We start from the raw sequence: 23,080 nt of genomic DNA, 5'->3' as shown, positions 1-23,080 counted from the left end.
GTCATGTCAGGTTATCAACCATGCTGTGATGGTCATGTCAGGCTATCAACTATCAGGTTATCAACCATGCTGTGATGGTCATGTCAGGTTATCAACCATGCTGTGATGGTCATGTCAGATTATCAACCATGCTGTGATGGTCATGTCAGGCTATCAACCATGCTGTGATGGTCATGTCAGGTTATCAACCATGCTGTGATGGTCATGTCAGGCTATCAACCATGCTGTGATGGTCATGTCAGGTTATCAACCATGCTGTGATGGTCATGTCAGGCTATCAACTATCAGGTTATCAACCATGCTGTGATGGTCATGTCAGGTTATCAACCATCCTGTGATGGTCATGTCAGGCTATCAACCATGCTGTGATGGTCATGTCAGGTTATCAACCATGCTGTGATGGTCATGTCAGGCTATCAACCATGCTGTGATGGTCATGTCAGGTTATCAACCATGCTGTGATGGTCATGTCAGGCTATCAACTATCAGGTTATCAACCATGCTGTGATGGTCATGTCAGGTTATCAACCATGCTGTGATTGTCATGTCAGATTATCAACCATGCTGTGATGGTCATGTCAGGCTATCAACCATGCTGTGATGGTCATGTCAGGTTATCAACCATGCTGTGATGGTCATGTCAGGCTATCAACCATGCTGTGATGGTCATGTCAGGTTATCAACCATGCTGTGATGGTCATGTCAGGCTATCAACTATCAGGTTATCAACCATGCTGTGATGGTCATGTCAGGTTATCAACCATGCTGTGATGGTCATGTCAGATTATCAACCATGCTGTGATGGTCATGTCAGGCTATCAACCATGCTGTGATGGTCATGTCAGATTATCAACCATGCTGTGATGGTCATGTCAGGCTAAGATCTTTTTATTGGTATTTTATCCTGAGTTGTGCTGTTATTCAGGCTATCAGCTGTCTGTCAAACAGCTGTAGTGACTGGACAGTGCCTGTTACAACATAGTTCATTGGTTACATCAGTAATATGCAAAACCTTCCAAGTGGTACAGGATATTGTGTTGTCGGAGTGCCGTCCGAAGAGGGAAACTGTTTAACATTAATGGTTCATGGAGATAGGAGACATCCAGCACACACCTTCTTCCTTATGGACCTGTTCTGTTACGTCAATGAAAGGAAAGTGCATGTCTGCTCACTGCCTGCTACCTACGCTCCAGGTGGAAGGTGCCCTTTGACACAGATCTAGAATCAGATTACCCTCCTCAAATCATAACCTTAACCATTCAGGGTGATAATGTAAAACATGATGTTAGATCATCTTAGGAGCAACTTTATCCTACTCTGTCTGGTGCTGTCTGGCACGGTCTTCATTGAGCCAGTAGTGTGTTTTGGGGTCATAATGGTGTTTATCAGGTTGTGATGTCATATGAGTCTGTAGTGGTGCTGTGAGGAAGTGATTGATGACCTTCAGTCCCCAGTGTTCTATTCTCAGCTTCCTGAAGACGTTTGCTTACCAGACTTTAAATGGTTCCCGCTGGGGGAGGAATAAAAGCTTCTCACAGACCTACAACACACACACACACACACACACACACACACACACACACACACACACACACACACACACACACACACACACACACACACACACACACACACACACACACACACACACACACACACACACACACACACACACACACACACACCCTTTCCCTTCCACAACCACCAGCAAAACCAGTGTCAATGACAGCAGTGGGGTAGGCAAGCTGTGCCTCCTGTTCATCTCAATGAGGACTTCACCAGTCCCTTTCCCCTTCCCCACACCCCTCTTCACCAGCCCCTTCCCCCCCTCTCCCCCTCTTCACCAGCCCCTTCCCCTCACCCCTCTCCCCCTCACCCCCTCTTCACCAGCCCCTAACCCCTTCCCCTCACCCCTCTCCCCGTCCCCTCTCTTCTCTTGGTCTATGTGGTTGGTGACATCAGATAAATAAGCCATTTATGGTGCAGCAGGTGAAGTATAGCTGCATTGATGCACAGCGTTTTGAGGTAAAAGTGTGGGTTGCTGTGTGTGTCTGCCTGGAATTATATCTGCATGTGAAGATTACAGAAGGTTTTTGATGAGTTTAAAATGATTAGCCTCACTGGTGCGATCTGATGACGTTTAGTGTGTATGATGTGTGATGTGGGATACGGCCCACCCTGTTGATGTGGCTGGAGAGGAAAGAGCATGCTGGGATAGATCGGCCTGGAGACAAGAAGCTGATAATCTCATCATTGTGGCTGAGATAGCCCGGGAGATGCGGCTGACAATCTGATCATTGTATCAGAGTTGGATGAAGAGGGATGGGTGCGGCATGGTGTGTACATCTGTGTGTGTGTGTGTGTGTGTGTGTGTGTGTGTGTGTGTGTGTGTGTGTGTGTGTGTGTGTGTGTGTGTGTGTGTGTGTGTGTGTGTGTGTGTGTGTGTGTGTGTGTGTGTGTGTGTGTGTGTGTGTGTGTGTTAGAAGAGTGTCTGTGTATGTTATAGGGGATCGGTTGAGGAGGGACATTAGTCCCAATGGTGCCATTACAAGGCTTGTTAGAGCATTACACTGTGTGTGTGTGCTATGTGTGTGTGTGTGCTATGTGTGCGTGTGCGTGTGCGTGTGCGTGTGCGTGTGTGTGTGTGTGTGTGTGTGTGTGTGCTATGTGGTGTAATGTCAAGGCTGGTGAGTGTGCTATTGTTATTGGCCTAGAAGGTTCTTTACTTTGGAGATGTTGAACTGTTGGAAGAGCTCTGTAAAGGAGATGTTGAACTGTTGGAAGAGCTCTGTGAAGGAGATGTTGAGCTGTTGGAAGAGCTCTGTGAAGGAGATGTTGAACTGTTGGAAGAGCTCTGTAAAGGAGATGTTGAACTGTTGGAAGAGCTCTGTGAAGGAGATGTTGAACTGTTGGAAGAGCTCTGTAAAGGAGATGTTGAACTGTTGGAAGAGCTCTGTGAAGGAGATGTTGAACTGTTGGAAGAGCTCTGTAAAGGAGATGTTGAACTGTTGGAAGAGCTCTGTGAAGGAGATGTTGAACTGTTGGAAGAGCTCTGTAAAGGAGATGTTGAACTGTTGGAAGAGCTCTGTAAAGGAGATGTTGAACTGTTGGAAGAGCTCTGTGAAGGAGATGTTGAACTGTTGGAAGAGCTCTGTAAAGGAGATGTTGAACTGTTGGAAGAGCTATGTAAATTCTACTACTCAGATATAAAGAGTGGACTTTAGAACACTGTGATCTGTGCTGAATTTACTGAGTTTCATTCTCTCTCACCCCCCCTCCTCCTATTCCCTCCCCCAGGAGAGCAGGGCATGGCCGGTAAGCCGTTCCGGGCCACCTTCATCTGGAGCAGCATCATCACTAACCTCCAGCAGCGCGTCCAGGTCAAGCGCCACCGTCATAAGCTCAAGACCTACCATGACTGTTTCCTGGGGTCAGAGGCTGTGGACGTGGTGCTGGCCCATGTCATCCAGTCACGGTTCTGCGGCGATGCCGAGGTGCCTCGCTCCAAGGCCGTACGTCTCTGCCAGGCCCTGATGGACTCGCGGGTGTTCGAGGCGGTGGGCACCAACGTTTTTGGGAATAAGGAGAAGAGGCGTGCCACCTTCGAGGACAGTAGCTGTAGTCTGTACCGGTTGCTTCCGCTTCCGTCTAGTCCCACTACCATGACCAGCTCGCACTCGACGAGCACCATCACCATCGAGAGTGGATACGACTCGCCGAGCAAACACCAGAACAGCTACAGCCCACCTCTCAGACGGTACGGTCGACTGAGTTTAAAGCTTTGTTCATGAGTTGATATGTTTCGTAATCCTTCCCAAACAGCGGATTAACAATGGATTCATTTTATAAGGGCTTTCATCCCAAAACTCAACTCATGTATCACCAATGACCTCTGCGACCTTGTGCTTACTCTCACTGATTGGTGCTTCTCAGTTGTCCAATCAAGGCTCTCCTTGATGATGATTGTGATAATGTCCCCATAAACCTAATTTGCATGATTCCTATGATTTTTGGCTCTGTATAAAAGAACAGGTATTTTCTCTCTCTACTCAAACACACAGTTAGACATTCGGTTAGAGAGCTCCTTGTTAGGCAGTGAGACAGGGACTGTATGGTTTGACTCAGAGCTCTGTAAGGGATTATGGGTTTAGAGAACTTGTCACAGAGCCTGCAGATTTGGCACCGTTGGTCATTATTCTGGGAAGGCCAGACATAAAGAGTTGATATCAATGCTTTCAGTCTCTGTTGTGGATGCTATGTGTCTCTCTTCTGTCTTTAAGAGTGTAGAACATTAAGTAGCTATTCTACATGAAACTGTAATTTTTTGTAAAGAATGACTTAAGGAAACTAGAGTGTAGAGGACTGAGATCTGCACTGAGATCAACAGGAGAACTGAAGTGGTGTGATGATAATATCATATGGCCATTGGTCATGGTGGCTCTCTGGTCTCCCACTAACCATGTGAAGTGGTCCTGAGTGACAGCTCAGTACTGTACCCATAAAAACCTCCTGCCTCCAATCTGTTTCACTGAGATGAAAGAGTGGAGAGAGAGAGAGAGAGAGAGTAGAGTGAGTATATATATACGTATATAGAGAGAGAGAATAGGTAGAGTAGAGAGAGAGTAGAGAGGAGAGAGAGAGTAGAGAGAGAGTAAAGAGAGGGAGAGAGATAGTAGAGAAAGAGCGAGAGAGAAAGTAGAGAAAGAGAGAGAGAGTAGAGAGAAAGAGAGAGAGAGAGTAGAGAGAGAGAGAGATAGTGAAGAGAGAGATAGTAGAGAGAGTGAAGAGAGAGAGATAGTAGAGAGAGTGAAGAGAGAGAGATTGAAGAGAGAGAGATAGTAGAGAGAGTGAAGAGAGAGAGAGATAGTAGAGAGAGAGTAGAGAGAGTGAAGAGAGAGAGTAGAGAGTAGAGAGGGGACTCCTATGGTAGGTACACCTATAGCTCATCTCTTGGCAGTAGTACTGTAGACTACGTTATCACTGACCTCAACCCAGAGTCTCTCAGAGCGTTCACAATTAGCCCACTGACACCCCTATCAGACCACAGCAAAATCAGTCTACTTGAACAGAGCAATACTCAAGTATGAGGCATCAAAGCTAAAGGAACTGAGTAATATTAAGAAATGCTATAGATGGAAGGAATGTAGTGTGGAAACCTACCAAAAAACAATTAGGCAACAACAAATTCAATCCCTTTTAGACAACTTCCTGGACAAAACGTTCCACTGTAATAGTGAAGGTGTAAACTTAGCATTAGAAAATCTTAACAGTATATTTGACCTCTCAGCTTCTCAGCTTATCAAATCTAAAAATCTCAAATAGTAAACCAAAGAAAATGAACAACAATGACAAATGGTTTGATGACGAATGCAAAAATCTTAGAAAGAAATTGAGAAACCTGTCCAACCAAAAACATAGAGACCCAGAAAACCTGAGTCTTATCCTTCACTATGGTGAATCACTAAAACAATACAGAAATACAATATGAAAAAGAAGGAACAGCACGTCAGAAATCAGCTCAATGTAATTGAAGAATCCATAGACTCTAACCACTTCTGGGAAAATTGGAACACACTAAACAAACAACAACACGAAGAGTTATCTATCCAAAATGGAGATGTATGGATAAACCCCTTCTCTAATCTTTTTGACTCCATAACAAAGAACAAACAGCAAAAACATATACATGATCAAATACAAATCTTAGAATCAGCTATTAAAGACTACCAGAACCCACTGGATTCTCCAATTACCTTAAATGAACTACAGGACAAAATAAAAACCCTCCAACCCAAAAGGCCTGTGGTGTTGATAATATCCTCAATGAAATGATCAAATATACAGACAACAAATTCCAATTGGCTATACTAAAACTCTTTAATGTCATCCTTAGCTCTGGCATCTTCCCAAATATTTAGAACCAAGGACTGATCACCCCAATCCACAAAAGTGGAGACAAATTTGACCCCAATAACTACCATGGGATATGCGTCAACAGCAACCTTGGGAAAATCTTCTGCATTATCATTAACAGCAGACTCGTACATCTCCTCAGTGAAAACAATGTACTGAGCAAATGTCAAATTGGCTTTTTACCAAATTATCGTACGACAGACCATGTATTCACCCCCCACACCTTAATTGACAAACAAACAAACCAAAGCAAAGGCAAAGTCTTCTCATGCTTTGTTGTTTTCAAAAAGCCTTTGACTCAATTTGGCATGAGGGTCTGCTATACAAATTGATGGAAAGTGGTGTTGGGGGAAAAACATACGACATTATAAAATCCATGTACACAAACCACAAGTCTGCGGTTAAAATTGGCAAAAAACACACATTTCTTCCCACAGGGCCGTGGGGTGAGACAGGGATGCAGCTTAAGCTCCACCCTCTTCAACATATATATCAACGAATTGGCAAGGGCACTAGAACAGTCTGCAGCACCCGGCCTCACCCACTAGAATCTGAAGTCAAATGTCTACTATTTGCTGATGATCTGGTGCTTCTGTCACCAACCAAGGAGGGCCTACAGCAGCACCTAGATCTCCTGCACAGATTCTGCTAGACCTGGGCCCTGACAGTAAAAAAAAAGTCCAGTCGCCAGGAATGCAAACACAAATTACATCTAGACATCGTTGCCCTGGAGCACACAAAAAACTATACCTACCTCGGCCTAAACATCAGCACCACAGGTAACTTCCACAAAGCTGTGAACGATCTGAGAGACAAGGCAAGAAGGGCATTCTATGTCATCAAAAGGAACATAAAGTTCGACATACCAATTAGGATCTGGCAAAAAATACTTGAATCAGTTATAGAACCCATTGCCCTTTATGGTTGTGAGGTTGCTCACCAACGAAGAATTTACAAAATGGGACAAACACCAAATTGAGACTCTTTATGCAGAATTCTGCAAAGAATATCCTCAGTGTACAACGTAGAACACCAAATAATGCATGCAGAGCAGAATTAGGCCGATACCCGCTAATTCTCAAAATCCAGAAAAGTGCCGTTAAATTCTACAACCACCTAAAAGGAAGTGATTCCCAAACCTTCCATAACAAAGCCATCACCAACAGAGAGATAAACCTGGAGAAGAGTCCCCTAAGCAAGCTGATCCTGGGGCTCTGTTCACAAACACACCCCACAGAGCCCCAGGACAGCAACACAATTAGACCCAACCAAATCATGAGAAAACAAAAAGATAATTACTTGACACATTGGAAAGAATTAACAACAAAACAAACAGAGCAAACTAGAATGCTATTTGGCCCTAAACAGAGAGTACACAGTGGCAGAATACCTGACCACAGTGACTAACCCAAACTTAAGGAAAGCTTTGACTATGTACAGACTCAGTGAGCATAGCCTTGCTATTGAGAAAGGCCGCCGTAGGCTTGGCTCTCAAGAGAAGACAGGCTATGTGCACACTGCCCACAAAATGAGGTGGAAACTAAGCTGCACTTCCTAACCTCCTGCCCAATGTATGACCATATTAGAGACACATATTTCCCTCAGATTACACAGATCCACAAAGAAATCGAAAACAAACCTGATTTTGATAAACTCCCATATCTACTGGGTGAAATACCACAGTGTGCCATCACAGCAGCAAGATTTGTGACCTGCTGCCACAAGAAAAGGTCAACCAGTGAAGAACAAACACCATTGTAAATACAACCCATGTTTATGCTTACCGTAATTTCCGGACTATTGAGCGCACCTGAATATAAGTAGCACCTACTGAATTTAAAAATATATATATATTTTGAACATAAATAAGCCGCACATGTCTATAAGCCACAGGTGCCTACCGGTACATTGAAACAAATGAACTTTACACAGGCTTTAACGAAACACGGCTTGTAACAAAAATAAATAGGCTTTAACGAAACACGGCTTGTAACAAAAATAAATAGGCTTTAATGAAACATGGCTTGTAACAAAAATAAATAGGCTTTAACGAAACACGGCTTGTAACAAAAAATAAAACATTAGCAGTAAACAGTAGCCTACCAAGAAAGTCATTGGTCACTATCTTCCTCCTCCTGTGCACTGAAACCACTGAAGTCATCTCCTTTCAAAAAAAATTTAAAGCGGGAAAAATCCATATATTAGCCGCGTCATTGTTTAAGCCGCGAGGTTCAAAGCGTGGGAAAAAAGTTGCGGCATATAGTCCGGAAATTACGGTATTTATTTTCCCTTTTGTACTTTAACCATTTGTGCATTGTTACAACACTGTATATATAGATAATATGACATTTATAATGTCTTTATTCTTTTGGACTTCAGTGAGTGTAATGTTTACTGTTAATTTTTATTGTTTATTTCACTTTTGTATATTATCTACCTCACTTGCTTTGGCAATGTTAACATATGTTTCCCATGCCAATAAAGCCCCTTGATTTGAATTGAAATGAATTGAGTAGAGTAGAGAGAGTAGAGAGATAGAGAGAGAGTATAGAGATAGAGAGTATAGAGATAGAGAGTATAGAGAGAGAGTATAGAGATAGAGAGTATAGAGAGAGAGTATAGAGATAGAGAGTATAGAGATAGAGAGTATAGAGATAGAGAGAGAGTATAGAGATAGAGAGAGAGTATAGAGATAGAGAGTATAGAGATAGAGACAGGGTGTTATTGTAAAGTCAGAGCCACACGTTTTGGTGAACTGTGCTCCCAAGGAGTTTTATATAAAAACACACCAAGCTCACTCTTGAGGCAAAGTATGATTGCACCAAGTACAGCGTTTAAAATGTCAAATGTACTGATTCTATCAAAAGCCAAAGAGGAGTGTGGAAGGAAATTGGTAGAGAGTATTTGTTTTGCTAAATGTGTTTTCCCACCAATTTCACCAAATCATCTTTCACTAAGTAGAGATATTCTGGTCACCTGTGATTGAAAAATACTATTTTCTAAATGCTACTTTGAGTTCCAGTAATAACAGGTCTGTGATTGGCCCAATCATGTCCACTGATTTCTCTCAATATGTTTGTCCTCAGTAAAGAGGACCAGTACTCCAACAACCACTCTCCGGTCAAAACAGACAAATCACTAGAGGACGTGTTGGAGAACCTCAACATCACCTCAACCATCACCCCACAGATGATCATCCTCGGCCTCTCACAGGAGTGTAAGTGTCCATAGAAAATATATGTTGGCATGTGTCCCTGAATGATTATCAGTGTGTGTTTGTTACTTTGGATGTGTGTATGTGTGGTAAATTGGCCCTTATAGTGACTTGTCTTCCTGTTTTCCTCAGTGGTGGGCAAGGTGTGGCGCCAGCAGACGGTGTTCAGGCTGCTACAGCTGATAGACCTCCCCCTTCTGGAGAGTCTGTTGGAGGGAGAGGAGCGGCCCAGGCCCCCTCTACACAGTATGGACAGTGACCCAGACCTGCTCTACACATCCAGCTACCTGGACAGAGAAGTCCTGAAGGCATTCAGCGAAGCACAGTATGTCTCCTCCTCCTACTACTACTACTACTACTACTACTACTACTAGTCTTACTTCTACTACTACTAGTCCTACTACTACTATTAGTTCTACTACTACTATTAGTCCTACTACTACAAGTCCTACTACTACTACTACTACTATTAGTCTTACTACTACTATTAGTCCTACTGCTACTACTACTACTACTATTAGTCATACTGCTAGTCCTACTTCTAACATTACTAGTCCTACTACTACTACTATTAGTCCTACTGCTACTATTAGTTGTAATACTACTATTAGTCCTACTACTACAAGTCCTACTACTACTACTACTATTAGTCTTACTACTACTATTAGTCCTACTACTACTACTATTAGTACTACTGCTACTACTACTACTACTACTATTAGTTCTACTACTACTACTACTATTAGTTCTACTACTACTACTATTAGTCCTACTACTACTACTACTACTACTACTATTAGTCCTACTACTACTATTAGGTCTACTACTACTGCTACTACTACTGTTAGTCCTACTACTACTACTACTTTTAGTCCTACTACTACTATTAGTTCTACTACTACTGCTACTACTACTACTACTATTAGTCCTACTACTACTCCTACTACTACTACTATTAGTCCTACTACTACTATTAGTTCTACTACTACTACTAGTCCTACTACTACTATTAGTCCTACTGCTACTACTACTCCTACTACTACTACTATTAGTCCTACTACTACTATTAGTTCTACTACTACTACTAGTCCTACTACTACTATTAGTCCTACTGCTACTACTAGTCCTACTTTTACTACTACTACTACTACTAGTCCTACTTCTACTACTACTACTACTACTACTATGAGTCCTACTACTACTATTAGGTCTACTACTACTGCTACTACTACTGTTAGTCCTACTACTACTACTACTTTTAGTCCTACTACTACTATTAGTTCTACTACTACTGCTACTACTACTCCTACTACTACTACTATTAGTCCTACTACTACTATTAGTTCTACTACTACTACTAGTCCTACTACTACTATTAGTCATACTGCTACTACTAGTCCTACTTCTACTACTACTACTAGGTCTACTTCTACTACTACTACTACTACTACTACTTCTACTAGTCCTACTTCTACTACTACTTCTACTAGTCCTACTACTAGTCCTTCTACTAGTCCTACTTCTACTAGTCCTACTACTAGTCATACTTCTACTAGTCCTACTACTTCTACTAGTCCTACTACTAGTCCTACTACTAGTCCTACCTCTACTACTCCTACTACTAGTCCTACTACTAGTCCTACTTCTACTAGTCCTACTACTAGTCCTACTTCTACTAGTCCTACTACTACTACTAGTCCTACTACTAGTCCTACTACTACTACTACTACTATTAGTCTTACTACTACTATTAGTCCTACTACTACTGCTACTACTACTACTACTATTAGTCATACTGCTAGTCCTACTTCTAACATTACTACTACTACTAGTCCTACTACTACTACTATTAGTCCTACTGCTACTATTAGTTCTAATACTACTATTAGTCCTACTACTACTACAAGTCCTACTACTACTACTACTATTAGTCTTACTACTACTATTAGTCCTACTACTACTACTATTAGTCCTACTGCTACTACTACTACTACTACTACTATTAGTTCTACTACTTCTACTACTACTACTACTATTAGTCCTACTACTACTACTACTACTACTAAGAGCCTACTACTACTATTAGGTCTACTACTACTGCTACTACTACTGTTAGTCCTACTACTACTACTACTTTTAGTCCTACTACTACTATTAGTTCTACTACTACTGCTACTACTACTACTACTACTATTAGTCCTACTACTACTCCTACTACTACTACTATTAGTCCTACTACTACTATTAGTTCTACTACTACTACTAGTCCTACTACTACTATTAGTCCTACTGCTACTACTAGTCCTACTTTTACTACTACTACTACTAGTCCTACTTCTACTACTACTACTATTAGTCCTACTACTACTACTACTACTATGAGTCCTACAACTACTTTTAGTCCTACTACTACTATTAGTTCTACTACTACTGCTACTACTACTCCTACTACTACTACTATTAGTCCTACTACTACTATTAGTTCTACTACTACTACTAGTCCTACTACTACTATTAGTCCTACTGCTACTACTAGTCCTACTTCTACTACTACTACTACTAGGTCTACTTCTACTACTACTACTACTACTACTTCTACTAGTCCTACTTCTACTACTACTTCTACTAGTCCTACTACTAGTCCTTCTACTAGTCCTACTACTAGTCATACTTCTACTAGTCCTACTACTTCTACTGGTCCTACTACTAGTCCTACTATGAGTCCTACTTCTAGTCCTACTATGAGTCCTACTTCTACTACTCCTACTACTAGTCCTACTACTAGTCCTACTAATCGTCCAACTACTTCTACTAGTCCTACTACTAGTCCTACTACTTGTCCTACTACTAGTCCTACTACTAGTCCTACTACTACTAGTCCTACTTCTACTCCTACTACTACTAGTCCTACTTCTACTACTACTGCTTCTACTAGTCCTACTTCTACTACTACTAGTCCTACTACTAGTCCTACTACTAGTCCTACTTCTACTACTACTGCTTCTACTAGTCCTACTACTAGTCCTACTACTACTACTACTACTACTATTAGTCCTACTACTACTATTAGTCCTACTATTAGTCTTACTACTAGTCCTACTTCTAACATTAGTCCTACTATTAGTCCTTCTTCTACTACTACTAGTCCTACTACTAGTCATTCTACTAGTCCTACTTCTACTAGTCCTACTTCTACTATTAGTCCTACTACTACTATTAGTTCTACTACTACTACTAGTTATACTACTACTCTTAGTCCTACTACTACTACTATTACTACTACTACTACTACTAGTCATACTACTACTATTAGTCATACTACTACTATTAGTTCTACTACTACTATTACTACTACTAGTTATACTACTACTATTAGTCCTACTACTACTATTAGTTCTACTACTACTACTACTAGTAGTGGTCCTATTACTACTAGTCCTACTTCTACTAGTCCTACCACTACTATTAGTTATACTACTACTACTACTAGTCCTACTACTTCTATTAGTTCTACTACTACTACTAGTACTACTACTACTACTACTAGTAGTCCTATTACTACTAGTCCTACTTCTACTATTAGTTCTACTACTACTACTACTAGTACTACTACTACTACTAGTTATACTACTCTTCTACTAGTTATACTACTACTATTAGTCCTACTACTTCTATTAGTTCTACTACTACTACTACTACTATTACTACTACTACTACTAGTCCTACTTCTACTACTACTACTAGTAGTCCTATTACTACTAGTCCTACTTCTACAAGTCCTACTACTACTATTAGTTCTACTACTACTACTACTACTACTACTCTTAGTTCTACTACTACTACTACTACTACTACTACTACTACTACTAGTTATACTACTCTTCTACTACTACTAGTCCTACCACTGCTAGTCATACTTCTATGACTACTACTAGTCCTACTACTACTACTAATCCTACTAGTACTACTACTAGTCCTTCTACTACTACTACTACTGCTATAATTAGTACTACTACTACTACCACTATTAGTCCTACTATTACTACTACTACTACTACTACTACTAATATTAGTCCTACTACTACTACTACTACTACTACTACTAATATTAGTCCTACAACTACTACTACTACTACTACTACTACTACTAATATTAGTCCTACTACTACTACTAATAATAATAATATTAGTCCTACTACTACTACTACTACTACTACTACTAATATTAGTCCTACTACTACTACTAATAATAATAATATTAGTCCTACTACTACTACTACTACTACTACTACTAATATTAGTCCTACTACTACTACTACTACTACTACTACTAATATTAGTCCTACAACTACTACTACTACTACTACTACTACTACTAATATTAGTCCTACTACTACTACTAATAATAATAATATTAGTCCTACTACTACTACTACTACTACTACTACTAATATTAGTCCTACTATTACTACTACTAGTCCTATTTCTACTACTTCTCTCCGTCTCTCTATCCTTCCTCATGCCCCCACCCTCTTCCATTTAATTGTTTGTTCCAGGCATAGGTAAGGACAGTGAAAGGACATTCACAGGCATAAGGCTGATTGACTGACTAGCTACAGTTAAAGCTTGCTGAGCACATTCAATAACTTTTGTGTTATACATCCGATTTTGATCAAAGAAGGCCTGTCTCTAATAAAGTGACATCTCCATTCTCTCCCACTCCCTGTGAATCATAGTCTACATATTTATCTGACTGGGCAGAAATGTATGGCCGGTAGTCTTGTTAGGCTTTGGTTGGCGTGTGTACTGTATGTCCAGCCTTTCAACATGTTGCAGCCAGACGCCTAGCGTAGCCTCTGTCACAGCAGGGCAGTGTTATGTAATGGAGCTGGTGTTTGTGTGCGTGTCAGCGAGGGCCTCTCTCTGTATTGATGCTGCCCGCAGGGCTCTCTGGCACTCAGGGACAAATGGCCAACTGACTGCAGTCACTGGGCTGTGGTTGTCTGAAAGTCAAGAGCAGCTTGATTGAACCTGTCTGTTTCTCTCTGATCTTTCTCTCTCCTCTCCCCTCTCTCTCTTTATTGGCATGGGAAACATATGTTTACATTGCCAAAGCAAGTGAAATAGATAATAAACAAAAGCAAAATACTCTCATCTCCTCTCCTCTCTCTTTCTCTATGATCTCTTTCTCTCTCTCTCTCTCTCTCTCTCTTTCTTTCTCTCTCTAATCTCTCTTCTTCTCTGTCCTCTTTAGATTGGTTTCATTTACTCCATCACTTATAATCTCCTCCCTCCCTCTCTCAGGGCTGATGAGTGGTTGTCGGCGGCGGTGGACTGTCTGGAGTTCCTGCCAGATGACTTGGTGGTTGAGGTGAGCAGGGGTCTGCCCCGCTGCGGTGAGGACCAGGGCCAGTGTAAGAGACTGGTGTATGGGATCCTGGTCCAGCACTACGGAGAGACACAGCACCCTCCACTACTCAGCAACCACGTCTTCGACATCCACTCCAGCATCTCTGAACTACTGGGTAAGACAGCCATATACATGGTCAATGTGCTCTGGGGCATTTCCCCTGTCTAAATGGGTTTAGACTTTTTAATAACAAGTATTATGCAAAGGATTAATTCAGCTGATTAAACCAGTACCAGTAAGCCCAAACGTCATGACTGGGGACAGAAAGGGGGGTTCAGATTTCTCTGCTGACTCTCAGCGAGGACCCTGAAGCCACACCTGGGTTTATCAACTAGTTTGGCTAAGATCCTCTCTCATGAATTCACACACCTGTGATTCCTCCCAGGCTGTCAGGGACGCTAACACCTATCCTGTCTTCTGTGTGTGTCCATAGTGAATGGGAAGAGGGAGCAGGCTCTAGAGGCCCTACAGCTGTGTCTGAAACTACAGGACTCTCGCAGTAAAGAGGAACTACGCAGACTTCTGCGATTCATGGCTGTCGCTGCCAAACCACAGGAGGTCAAACTGCACAAAGAGGTGAGGGGTGTGTGTGTGTGTATACTACTATAGCTCTCCCTGACTGTGTGTTTGTGTGTTCCAAACTACTCCAAGAGGTCAAGGATCATATCTAGCAGCCACTCTCTATATTGTGTATGTACGTAGACGTGAACGTTGTGTTGTTTTCCAGGTAGAGAACAGGATGGCGGTGAAGAGATCTTTCTCCAGTGCCATCGTCTACAGCGTGAGACTGGCCAAGGGGAAGGTTGACCTACTGGTGCTGTTTATGGTGGAAAACCACTGTGACGTCTTCAAGGTGTGTGTGCACTCATCTTTTATCAGACTGTGTGTGTGTGAATAAGTGAACAGATAGGCGGTGTGTGTGTGTGTGTGTGTGTGTGTGTGAATAGGGGAACAGGTAGGTGTGGGTGAGCGTGGGTGTTCGTGTGCGCATGTGTGTGGGTAGGTGGGGGATTAATATGATGTTTTGCACTTGTGCCTGAACTATATAGACTAAAGACCACTGGGTCAGTGTGCTGAGACTGTTGACACTGTCTGTTAATAGACTATTTACTACTCAAACAGTCTGTTAATAGACTGTTTACTACTCAAAGAGTCTGTTAATAGACTGTTTACTACTCAAACAGTCTGTTAATAGACTGTTTACTACTCAAACAGTCTGTTAATAGACTGTTTACTACTCAGTCTGTTAATAGACTGTTTACTACTCAAACAGTCTGTTAATAGACTGTTTACTACTAAAACAGTCTGTTAATAGACTGTTTACTACTATAACAGTCTGTTAATAGACTGTTTACTACTCAAACAGTCTGTTAATAGACTGTTTACTACTCAGTCTGTTAATAGACTGTTTACTACTCAAACAGTCTGTTAATAGACTGTTTACTACTATAACAGTCTGTTAATAGACTGTTTACTACTATAACAGTCTGTTAATAGACTGTTTACTACTATAACAGTCTGTTAATAGACTGTTTACTACTCAAACAGTCTGTTAATAGACTGTTTACTACTATAACAGTCTGTTAATAGACTGTTTACTACTATAACAGTCTGTTAATAGACTGTTTACTACTATAACAGTCTGTTAATAGACTGTTTACTACTATAACAGTCTGTTAATAGACTGTTTACTACTATAACAGTCTGTTAATAGACTGTTTACTACTATAACAGTCTGTTAATAGACTGTTTACTACTATAACAGTCTGTTAATAGACTGTTTACTACTATAACAGTCTGTTAATAGACTGTTTACTACTATAACAGTCTGTTAATAGACTGTTTACTACTATAACAGTCTGTTAATAGACTGTTTACTACTATAACAGTCTGTTAATAGACTGTTTACTACTATAACAGTCTGTTAATAGACTGTTTACTACTATAACAGTCTGTTAATAGACTGTTTACTACTATAACAGTCTGTTAATAGACTGTTTACTACTATAACAGTCTGTTAATAGACTGTTTACTACTATAACAGTCTGTTAATAGACTGTTTACTACTATAACAGTCTGTTAATAGACTGTTTACTACTATAACAGTCTGTTAATAGACTGTTTACTACTATAACAGTCTGTTAATAGACTGTTTACTACTATAACAGTCTGTTAATAGACTGTTTACTACTATAACAGTCTGTTAATAGACTGTTTACTACTATAACAGTGGGATGGACTTTGAATAGGACTTCATGAAAGACACTGATCTGAACACTCTTAGAAAAAAAGGTGCTTTCTAGAACCTAAAATGGTTCTTTGGCTGTCCTCATAGGAGAACCCTTTGAAGAACCCTTCTTGGTTCCAGGTAGAAACATTTTGTGTTCAATGTAGAACCCTTTCCACAGAGGGTTCTACATGGAACCCGAAAAGGTTCTACCTTGAACCAAAAATGGTTCTACCTGGAACCAAAAAGGGTTCTCCTATGGGGACAGCCAAAGAAACCTTTTGGAACCCTTTTTTGGTGTGTAATGTGTGTAAAGTGTGTAATGGCTACATGTCAGTAGCGTGAGGGTAGAGAGGACGTGATAGAGAATTGCAACGCTAGAGCCTAGCCAGGCTACCATATCTCTGATAGCTTTAATATTGGAGTCGAGCTCAAACTGTGAGTACAGTTTGTAAACACACAGTTGTGTGTGTGAGATTAAACAGATGAAAGCAGCACTGATCACATGGTTTAACTTATATGATCCTCTCCTTTCAGATTCCAGTGTCGTTGCACAAACTTGTGAGCGATAGACTGACCAACATTGTGAAGGGGAAAGACCCACAAGTCTTAACAGGTATGGGAGCTTTTGGTGTCTGTTTTGTTTGATTGTCTGTTTATCTTTACTAATATCTGACAAAGCTTTACCTACCTTCTGTGTTTTGTGTGGTGAATGAAGACGTAATTCCCTCTCTATCTTTGTCTTCACTCAGGCTCTACATATTGCAGGCGAGTCAATGGAAAAGCGTACGTGGAGAGCAAACAGAAGACGACCAAAGAGGAACTATGGGCTCTACTGAAGACAATCCACGAGAACCCCAAACTGTCCAACAAAGAGAAGAGACGCTTGCTAGGACAGTTCTACAAGGGGCATCCTGAGATCTTTGTCCAGTACTTTGGAAGCAGATTGTCAAGTGATGATCTGTAGCTAACTAGGGTGATATTTAAGTAAATAACTCATGTATTATTTGTAAAAAAAAAAAAAAAGACAAAGGTGATGTAAATGTTGTAAAAATGCAGTGTACAAATAGATTTTATTTAATTCACTCATGTGAAGAGTTGAATGTGAAAGCTTGAATAAAATGTGAGAATTGTTTTATAAGTTAATGTGGAATTCTCTTCTTTTGGCTGTCACAGGGCCAATCATCTCTAATGACATTTTGATTACAGAATTTCATGCTCAAGTTGGATGTCAGCCTTATGAAGTAAAGATTGTCTCAGAAGGAAATGAACCCATTTGGCCTGTCTTTCAGTGCAACTGGGACATTCAACTATTTGTTCAGAAATAAATTCAGAAAATTACAGTCCTAGACAACTTCCCAGAAATATCATTTAAATACACCGTTTAGAGACTACAAGTGTCTGTCAAAATATAATAGATATTATTTTACATTTATATGGTTCCTATGGCAACAGGCTGAAGGAAAAGTGTTATTGAGAACTCTGTGACAGATGCACATGGCTTCTAGTGTTACATTCCTCAACAAAACCCTGGGTCTGCTGCCACTTTGGGAGAAGAAGGTCAGAAGAACTTCTGCGTATCCTGTTTCAATGAATGTATTCCTTCTCTGTGGTTACACAATATGAGGGTGTGGGGGATAAAGATAAAGGATTTCAGAATAGGCTGACGTGAGGCCGTCCGGTCTAGACCACTCACTGTCATGTGGTTTGCTCACACAATATCATTCAAAGTATAACAATGTCCAGAGATTGAGATCAGGCCGGAGGACATTTGAAATCCCCAAATGTGAGTCCTATTTCTTTTCCCACTGTTGTAAACATTCATTGAAATTCATATCCATATTCATACCCTCCCTCGGTCTCTGTAGCTCAACCAACAGAGTAGCTGCCTCAGCAATAGAGATACTATTGTTACTCAACAGCTGACAGTTACATACCTAGACTCATTCATTCTCTGGGTTTCCATATCCCATATTGTCCCAGAGAAGACAGACTTCTTAACCTGCATTCCCCAACGCTACGTCAACATCTTGTTTGTCAAGGCAGCAACAACTTGGCTTCAGGAGAAAGATTGTCAATCAGTATAGGGATGCTTAATTGGTTTAACAGGTTCTCTGACACTGATGTGACTTAATGGCCTAGTTTAGCCTACTAGATCAGGAAAGTGCTTGTCACAGTTTTCAGGGTCCCTAAACGCATCTCACTAAGTACATTTAGGCTACCAATAACTGGATTTACACATGCAGACATATTACTGGCTGAACTGGTCATTACCCAGAGTTCTAGCAAAACTGCAAAATGTCTGTGTCATCAGTATTCTTAGTGAAATTAGGAATCTGACAACATATTCCCAGTCCACACAGTATTCATTTAGGTTAACTTACCAATGCTTGTGTTACCTGCTGTCGAAATATAACTTTTATAAATCGGATATTCACCAGATTTTGAGGAAAGGATATAATGTTGGTGTCCATCACTGTGTCTAGTGAAGTGAAGAATCTGACAAGACCTTCCCAGCCCACAGACAGTACTCAGGGTTTCTCAATGGATGGTCTTGTCTGTTCACAGACAGTACTCAGGGTTTCTCAATGGATGGTCTTGTCTGTTCACAGACAGTACTCAGGGTTTCTCAATGGATGGTCTTGTCTGTTCACAGACAGTACTCAGGGTTTCTCAATGGATGGTCTTGTCTGTTCACAGACAGTACTCAGGGTTTCTCAATGGATGGTCTTGTCTGTTCATAGACAGTACTCAGGGTTTCTCAATGGATGGTGTTGTCTGTTCACAGATGCCCGTCATAACCCGACAACACTTCACCTTTACATATTTAGAAACTTAAACATACTTCAAAGTCCAGTTCAGAATCTTGTTGCAGGTTTTGACTTGAGTCATATTCAGGTCTCGAGACATGACTGATTTGTAGCAGCAGAAGAGGCCTGGTCTCATACTCTCTTGATAAAGCTACTGAATTCCACACATTGATGTGGGAATGAGCTCTTTGGGCCAATTTTAAAGAATTAACTAGCAACAGATGAATAAAACAAACAAAAAAATCGTAGTCCTCCCATGACCCATAAGTGGGTCCCAACCAACAGTTACTACTAAGAACTACTAAGATACTGAATGCTGCATAACAATCCAGTTGATATAAGGGTCTGATTAGACAGCAGAGACACACAGTAGCTACAGTGTTTGACACCCGGATTACACAGCACATCCTGATATAGAGGATCTACAGTCCTGTTTGAGACTGGATATCCTACAGACACTTCTGTTTACTTCACTAACTAGCAGTCACTTCAAAAGAAACTCTTGTAAAAACCATTCAGATGGGGTAGCATACTAATGTTGTTCTTCAAACGGAAGGGAAAGCATGTAGACTAGAGAGAGGAGAGTGGAGGACAGGGAGGAGTGAGGGAGATGAGTGTAGGAGAGAGCAGTGGAGGAGAGGAGTGGAGGAGAGAGGAGAGTAGCAGAGGAGTGTGAGGAGTGAAGGAGTGGAGGAGAGAGAGGAGTGAAGGAGAGGAGTGGAGGAGAGAAAGGAGTGGAGGAGAGAGAGGAGTGAAGAGTGGAGGAGAGAGAGAAGTGAAGGAGTGGAGGAGAGAGAGAAGTGAAGGAGTGGAGGAGAGAGAGGAGTGAAGGAGTGGAGGAGAGAGAGGAGTGAAGGAGAGAGAGTGAAGGAGTGGAGGAGAGAGAGGAGTGAAGGAGAGAGAGGAGTGGAGGAGAGAGAGAGGAGTGGAGGAGGAGAGAGAGGAGTGAAGGAGTGGTGGAGAGAGAGGAGCAGAGGAGTGAGAGAGGAGTGGAGGAGAGGAGGAGAGAGAGGAGTGAAGGAGTGGTGGAGAGAGAGAGGTGGAGGAGAGAGAGAGGAGTGGAGGAGAGGAGGAGAGAGAGGAGTGAAGGAGTGGTGGAGAGAGAGGAGTGGAGGAGAGAGAGAGAGGAGTGGAGGAGAGAGAGGAGTGGAGGAGAGAGAGGAGTGGAGGAGTGGAGGAGAGAGAGGAGTGGAGGAGCTCTCTCACACAGTGGTGTTGGGCAACCTCTGCCTGCCTGCCTGCCAGAGAGAAAACTCCCTACTATTAACCTACAGCACAATCTGAAATTGATTGACTTGGGGCTACAGTAGATGTCTGGTAAAGGGCTGATTGACTTGGGGCTACAGTAGATGTCTGGTAAAGGGCTGATTGACTTGGGGCTACAGTAGATGTCTGGTAAAGGGCTGATTGACTTGGGGCTAGGTGTCTGGTAAAGGGCTGATTGACTTGGGGCTAGGTGTCTGGTAAAGGGCTGATTGACTTGGGGCTAGGTGTCTGGTAAAGGGCTGATTGACTTGGGGCTAGGTGTCTGGTAAAGGGCTGATTGACTTGGGGCTAGGTGTCTGGTAAAGGGCTGATTGACTTGGGGCTAGGTGTCTGGTAAAGGGCTGATTGACATGGGGCTACAGTAGATGTCTGGTAAAGGGCTGATTGACTTGGGGCTAGGTGTCTGGTAAAGGGCTGATTGACTTGGGGCTACAGTAGATGTCTGGTAAAGGGCTGATTGACTTGCGGCTAGGTGCCTGGTAAAGGGCTGATTGACTTGGGGCTAGGTGTCTGGTAAAGGGCTGATTGACTTGGGGCTAGGTGTCTGGTAAAGGGCTGATTGACTTGCGGCTAGGTGCCTGGTAAAGGGCTGATTGACTTGGGGCTAGGTGTCTGGTAAAGGGCTGATTGACTTGGGGCTAGGTGTCTGGTAAAGGGCTGATTGACTTGGGGCTAGATGTCTGGTAAAGGGCTGATTGACTTGGGGCTAGGTGTCTGGTAAAGGGCTGATTGACTTGGGGCTAGGTGTCTGGTAAAGGGCTGATTGACTTGGGGCTAGGTGTCTGGTAAAGGGCTGATTGACTTGGGGCTAGGTGTCTGGTAAAGGGCTGATTGACTTGGGGCTAGGTGTCTGGTAAAGGGCTGATTGACTTGGGGCTAGGTGTCTGGTAAAGGGCTGATTGACTTGGGGCTAGGTGTCTGGTAAAGGGCTGATTGACTTGGGGCTAGGTGTCTGGTAAAGGGCTGATTGACTTGGGGCTAGATGTCTGGTAAAGGGCTGATTGACTTGGGGCTAGGTGTCTGGTAAAGGGCTGATTGACTTGGGGCTAGGTGTCTGGTAAAGGGCTGATTGACTTGGGGCTAGGTGTCTGGTAAAGGGCTGATTGACTTGGGGCTAGGTTTCTGGTAAAGGGCTGATTGACTTGGGGCTAGGTGTCTGGTAAAGGGCTGATTGACTTGGGGCTAGATGTCTGGTAAAGGGCTGATTGACTTGGGGCTAGGTGTCTGGTAAAGGGCTGATTGACTTGGGGCTAGGTGTCTGGTAAAGGGCTGATTGACTTGGGGCTAGGTGTCTGGTAAAGGGCTGATTGACTTGGGGCTAGGTGTCTGGTAAAGGGCTGATTGACTTGGGGCTAGGTATCTAGTAAAGGCCCAGATGATATGACAACATTATGGTGTGGAGGGCACATCGTTAGTGTTGTGATCTGTTATGGATATCTCTCCTTCAGAGGACTTTGTCACTGTGAATAGGTTTAATAGAGCCCAGGGTAAATGAGCTGCAAAACAACTCATTCTCAGTTGATTATCAGCTGTAGTGGAAGCTATTGTGTGCAAGGTGGAGAAATATTGATGTACACCCTGCCTTAATGAACAGCAGGAATACTTCCTCTAGGAAGCATGTTATTGAGTGTGTCTTCGTGTCCTAGGCCACATTAAAATCAACTGTCCTCCAAACCACATGACTAGAGTTCAGCCAATCCACCATTAAGATGTATTCTAGTATGTATCCATGTGAAATGCACCAACACACACAGCTACGTTCAACAAGACTATTTTTGATTGGCTAGTTTACTGTGCATATCAGATTGTTACATATGAGGTTGTGTCAGCAGCAAATAGCAGCAGGTATTTAAATCAGTCCCCTCTCCACATGTTCTCTTCCACACCCTTAACTCATGAGGTCAGTGGAGATTTGGACCGGAAGGAAGAACACCATTTTTAAACTCAATGAACCAACTTCTCCCATCCCAACACATTAGCCATCACGTTTACACTTAGGTTTGGATGTTCTCCCAGAATCTATTCAGTTAAGACAAATATAGGGCCCTTTAAAGACACCTAGATTAGCCAGTTCCTGGACTGATCTGATCTGGGTGTGATACCGGCCTACAATGCACCTGTACGTAGATCAGTCAGAGTTACTAAGTTAATAACAGGCTGGTGGAGGTGACCAGAGGCAGACCTATCTCAGCCCTAACAGACAGATGGGAGTTCTTGTGATGGTCTGGTACTGAGCAGGT

The 23,080-nt window shown here is 42.0% G+C and overlaps 1 protein-coding gene across 3 annotated transcripts in view; it reads left to right on the top strand.

Annotated features, from left to right (window-relative positions):
* The window catches only part of LOC106593648 (DEP domain-containing protein 7), a 28,768-nt gene extending 10,863 nt beyond the window's left edge, over nucleotides 1-17,905 (top strand). For 2 of the 3 annotated variants that reach the window (XM_045689504.1, XM_045689503.1), the window contains exons 2-9: nucleotides 3,298-3,757; nucleotides 9,000-9,130; nucleotides 9,260-9,452; nucleotides 14,432-14,652; nucleotides 14,971-15,113; nucleotides 15,265-15,390; nucleotides 17,302-17,380; nucleotides 17,517-17,905. In XM_045689504.1, the coding sequence (XP_045545460.1) occupies nucleotides 3,309-3,757; nucleotides 9,000-9,130; nucleotides 9,260-9,452; nucleotides 14,432-14,652; nucleotides 14,971-15,113; nucleotides 15,265-15,390; nucleotides 17,302-17,380; nucleotides 17,517-17,731 (1,557 nt within the window). In that variant the 5' untranslated portion in view covers nucleotides 3,298-3,308 and the 3' untranslated portion in view covers nucleotides 17,732-17,905. Of the gene's footprint in view, nucleotides 1-2,083; nucleotides 2,337-3,297; nucleotides 3,758-8,999; nucleotides 9,131-9,259; nucleotides 9,453-14,431; nucleotides 14,653-14,970; nucleotides 15,114-15,264; nucleotides 15,391-17,301; nucleotides 17,381-17,516 lie in introns of those variants that run through there. The other variant, XM_045689505.1, reaches the window with a different exon arrangement.
* The last annotated feature ends 5,175 nt before the right edge of the window (nucleotides 17,906-23,080 follow it).

The sequence above is a fragment of the Salmo salar genome, chromosome ssa11, assembly GCF_905237065.1.
Source record: "Salmo salar chromosome ssa11, Ssal_v3.1, whole genome shotgun sequence".
Taxonomy (NCBI): Eukaryota; Metazoa; Chordata; class Actinopteri; order Salmoniformes; family Salmonidae; genus Salmo; species Salmo salar.
Note: the sequence above shows the minus strand (reverse complement) of the source record. Positions and strands in the feature narration are given on the sequence as shown.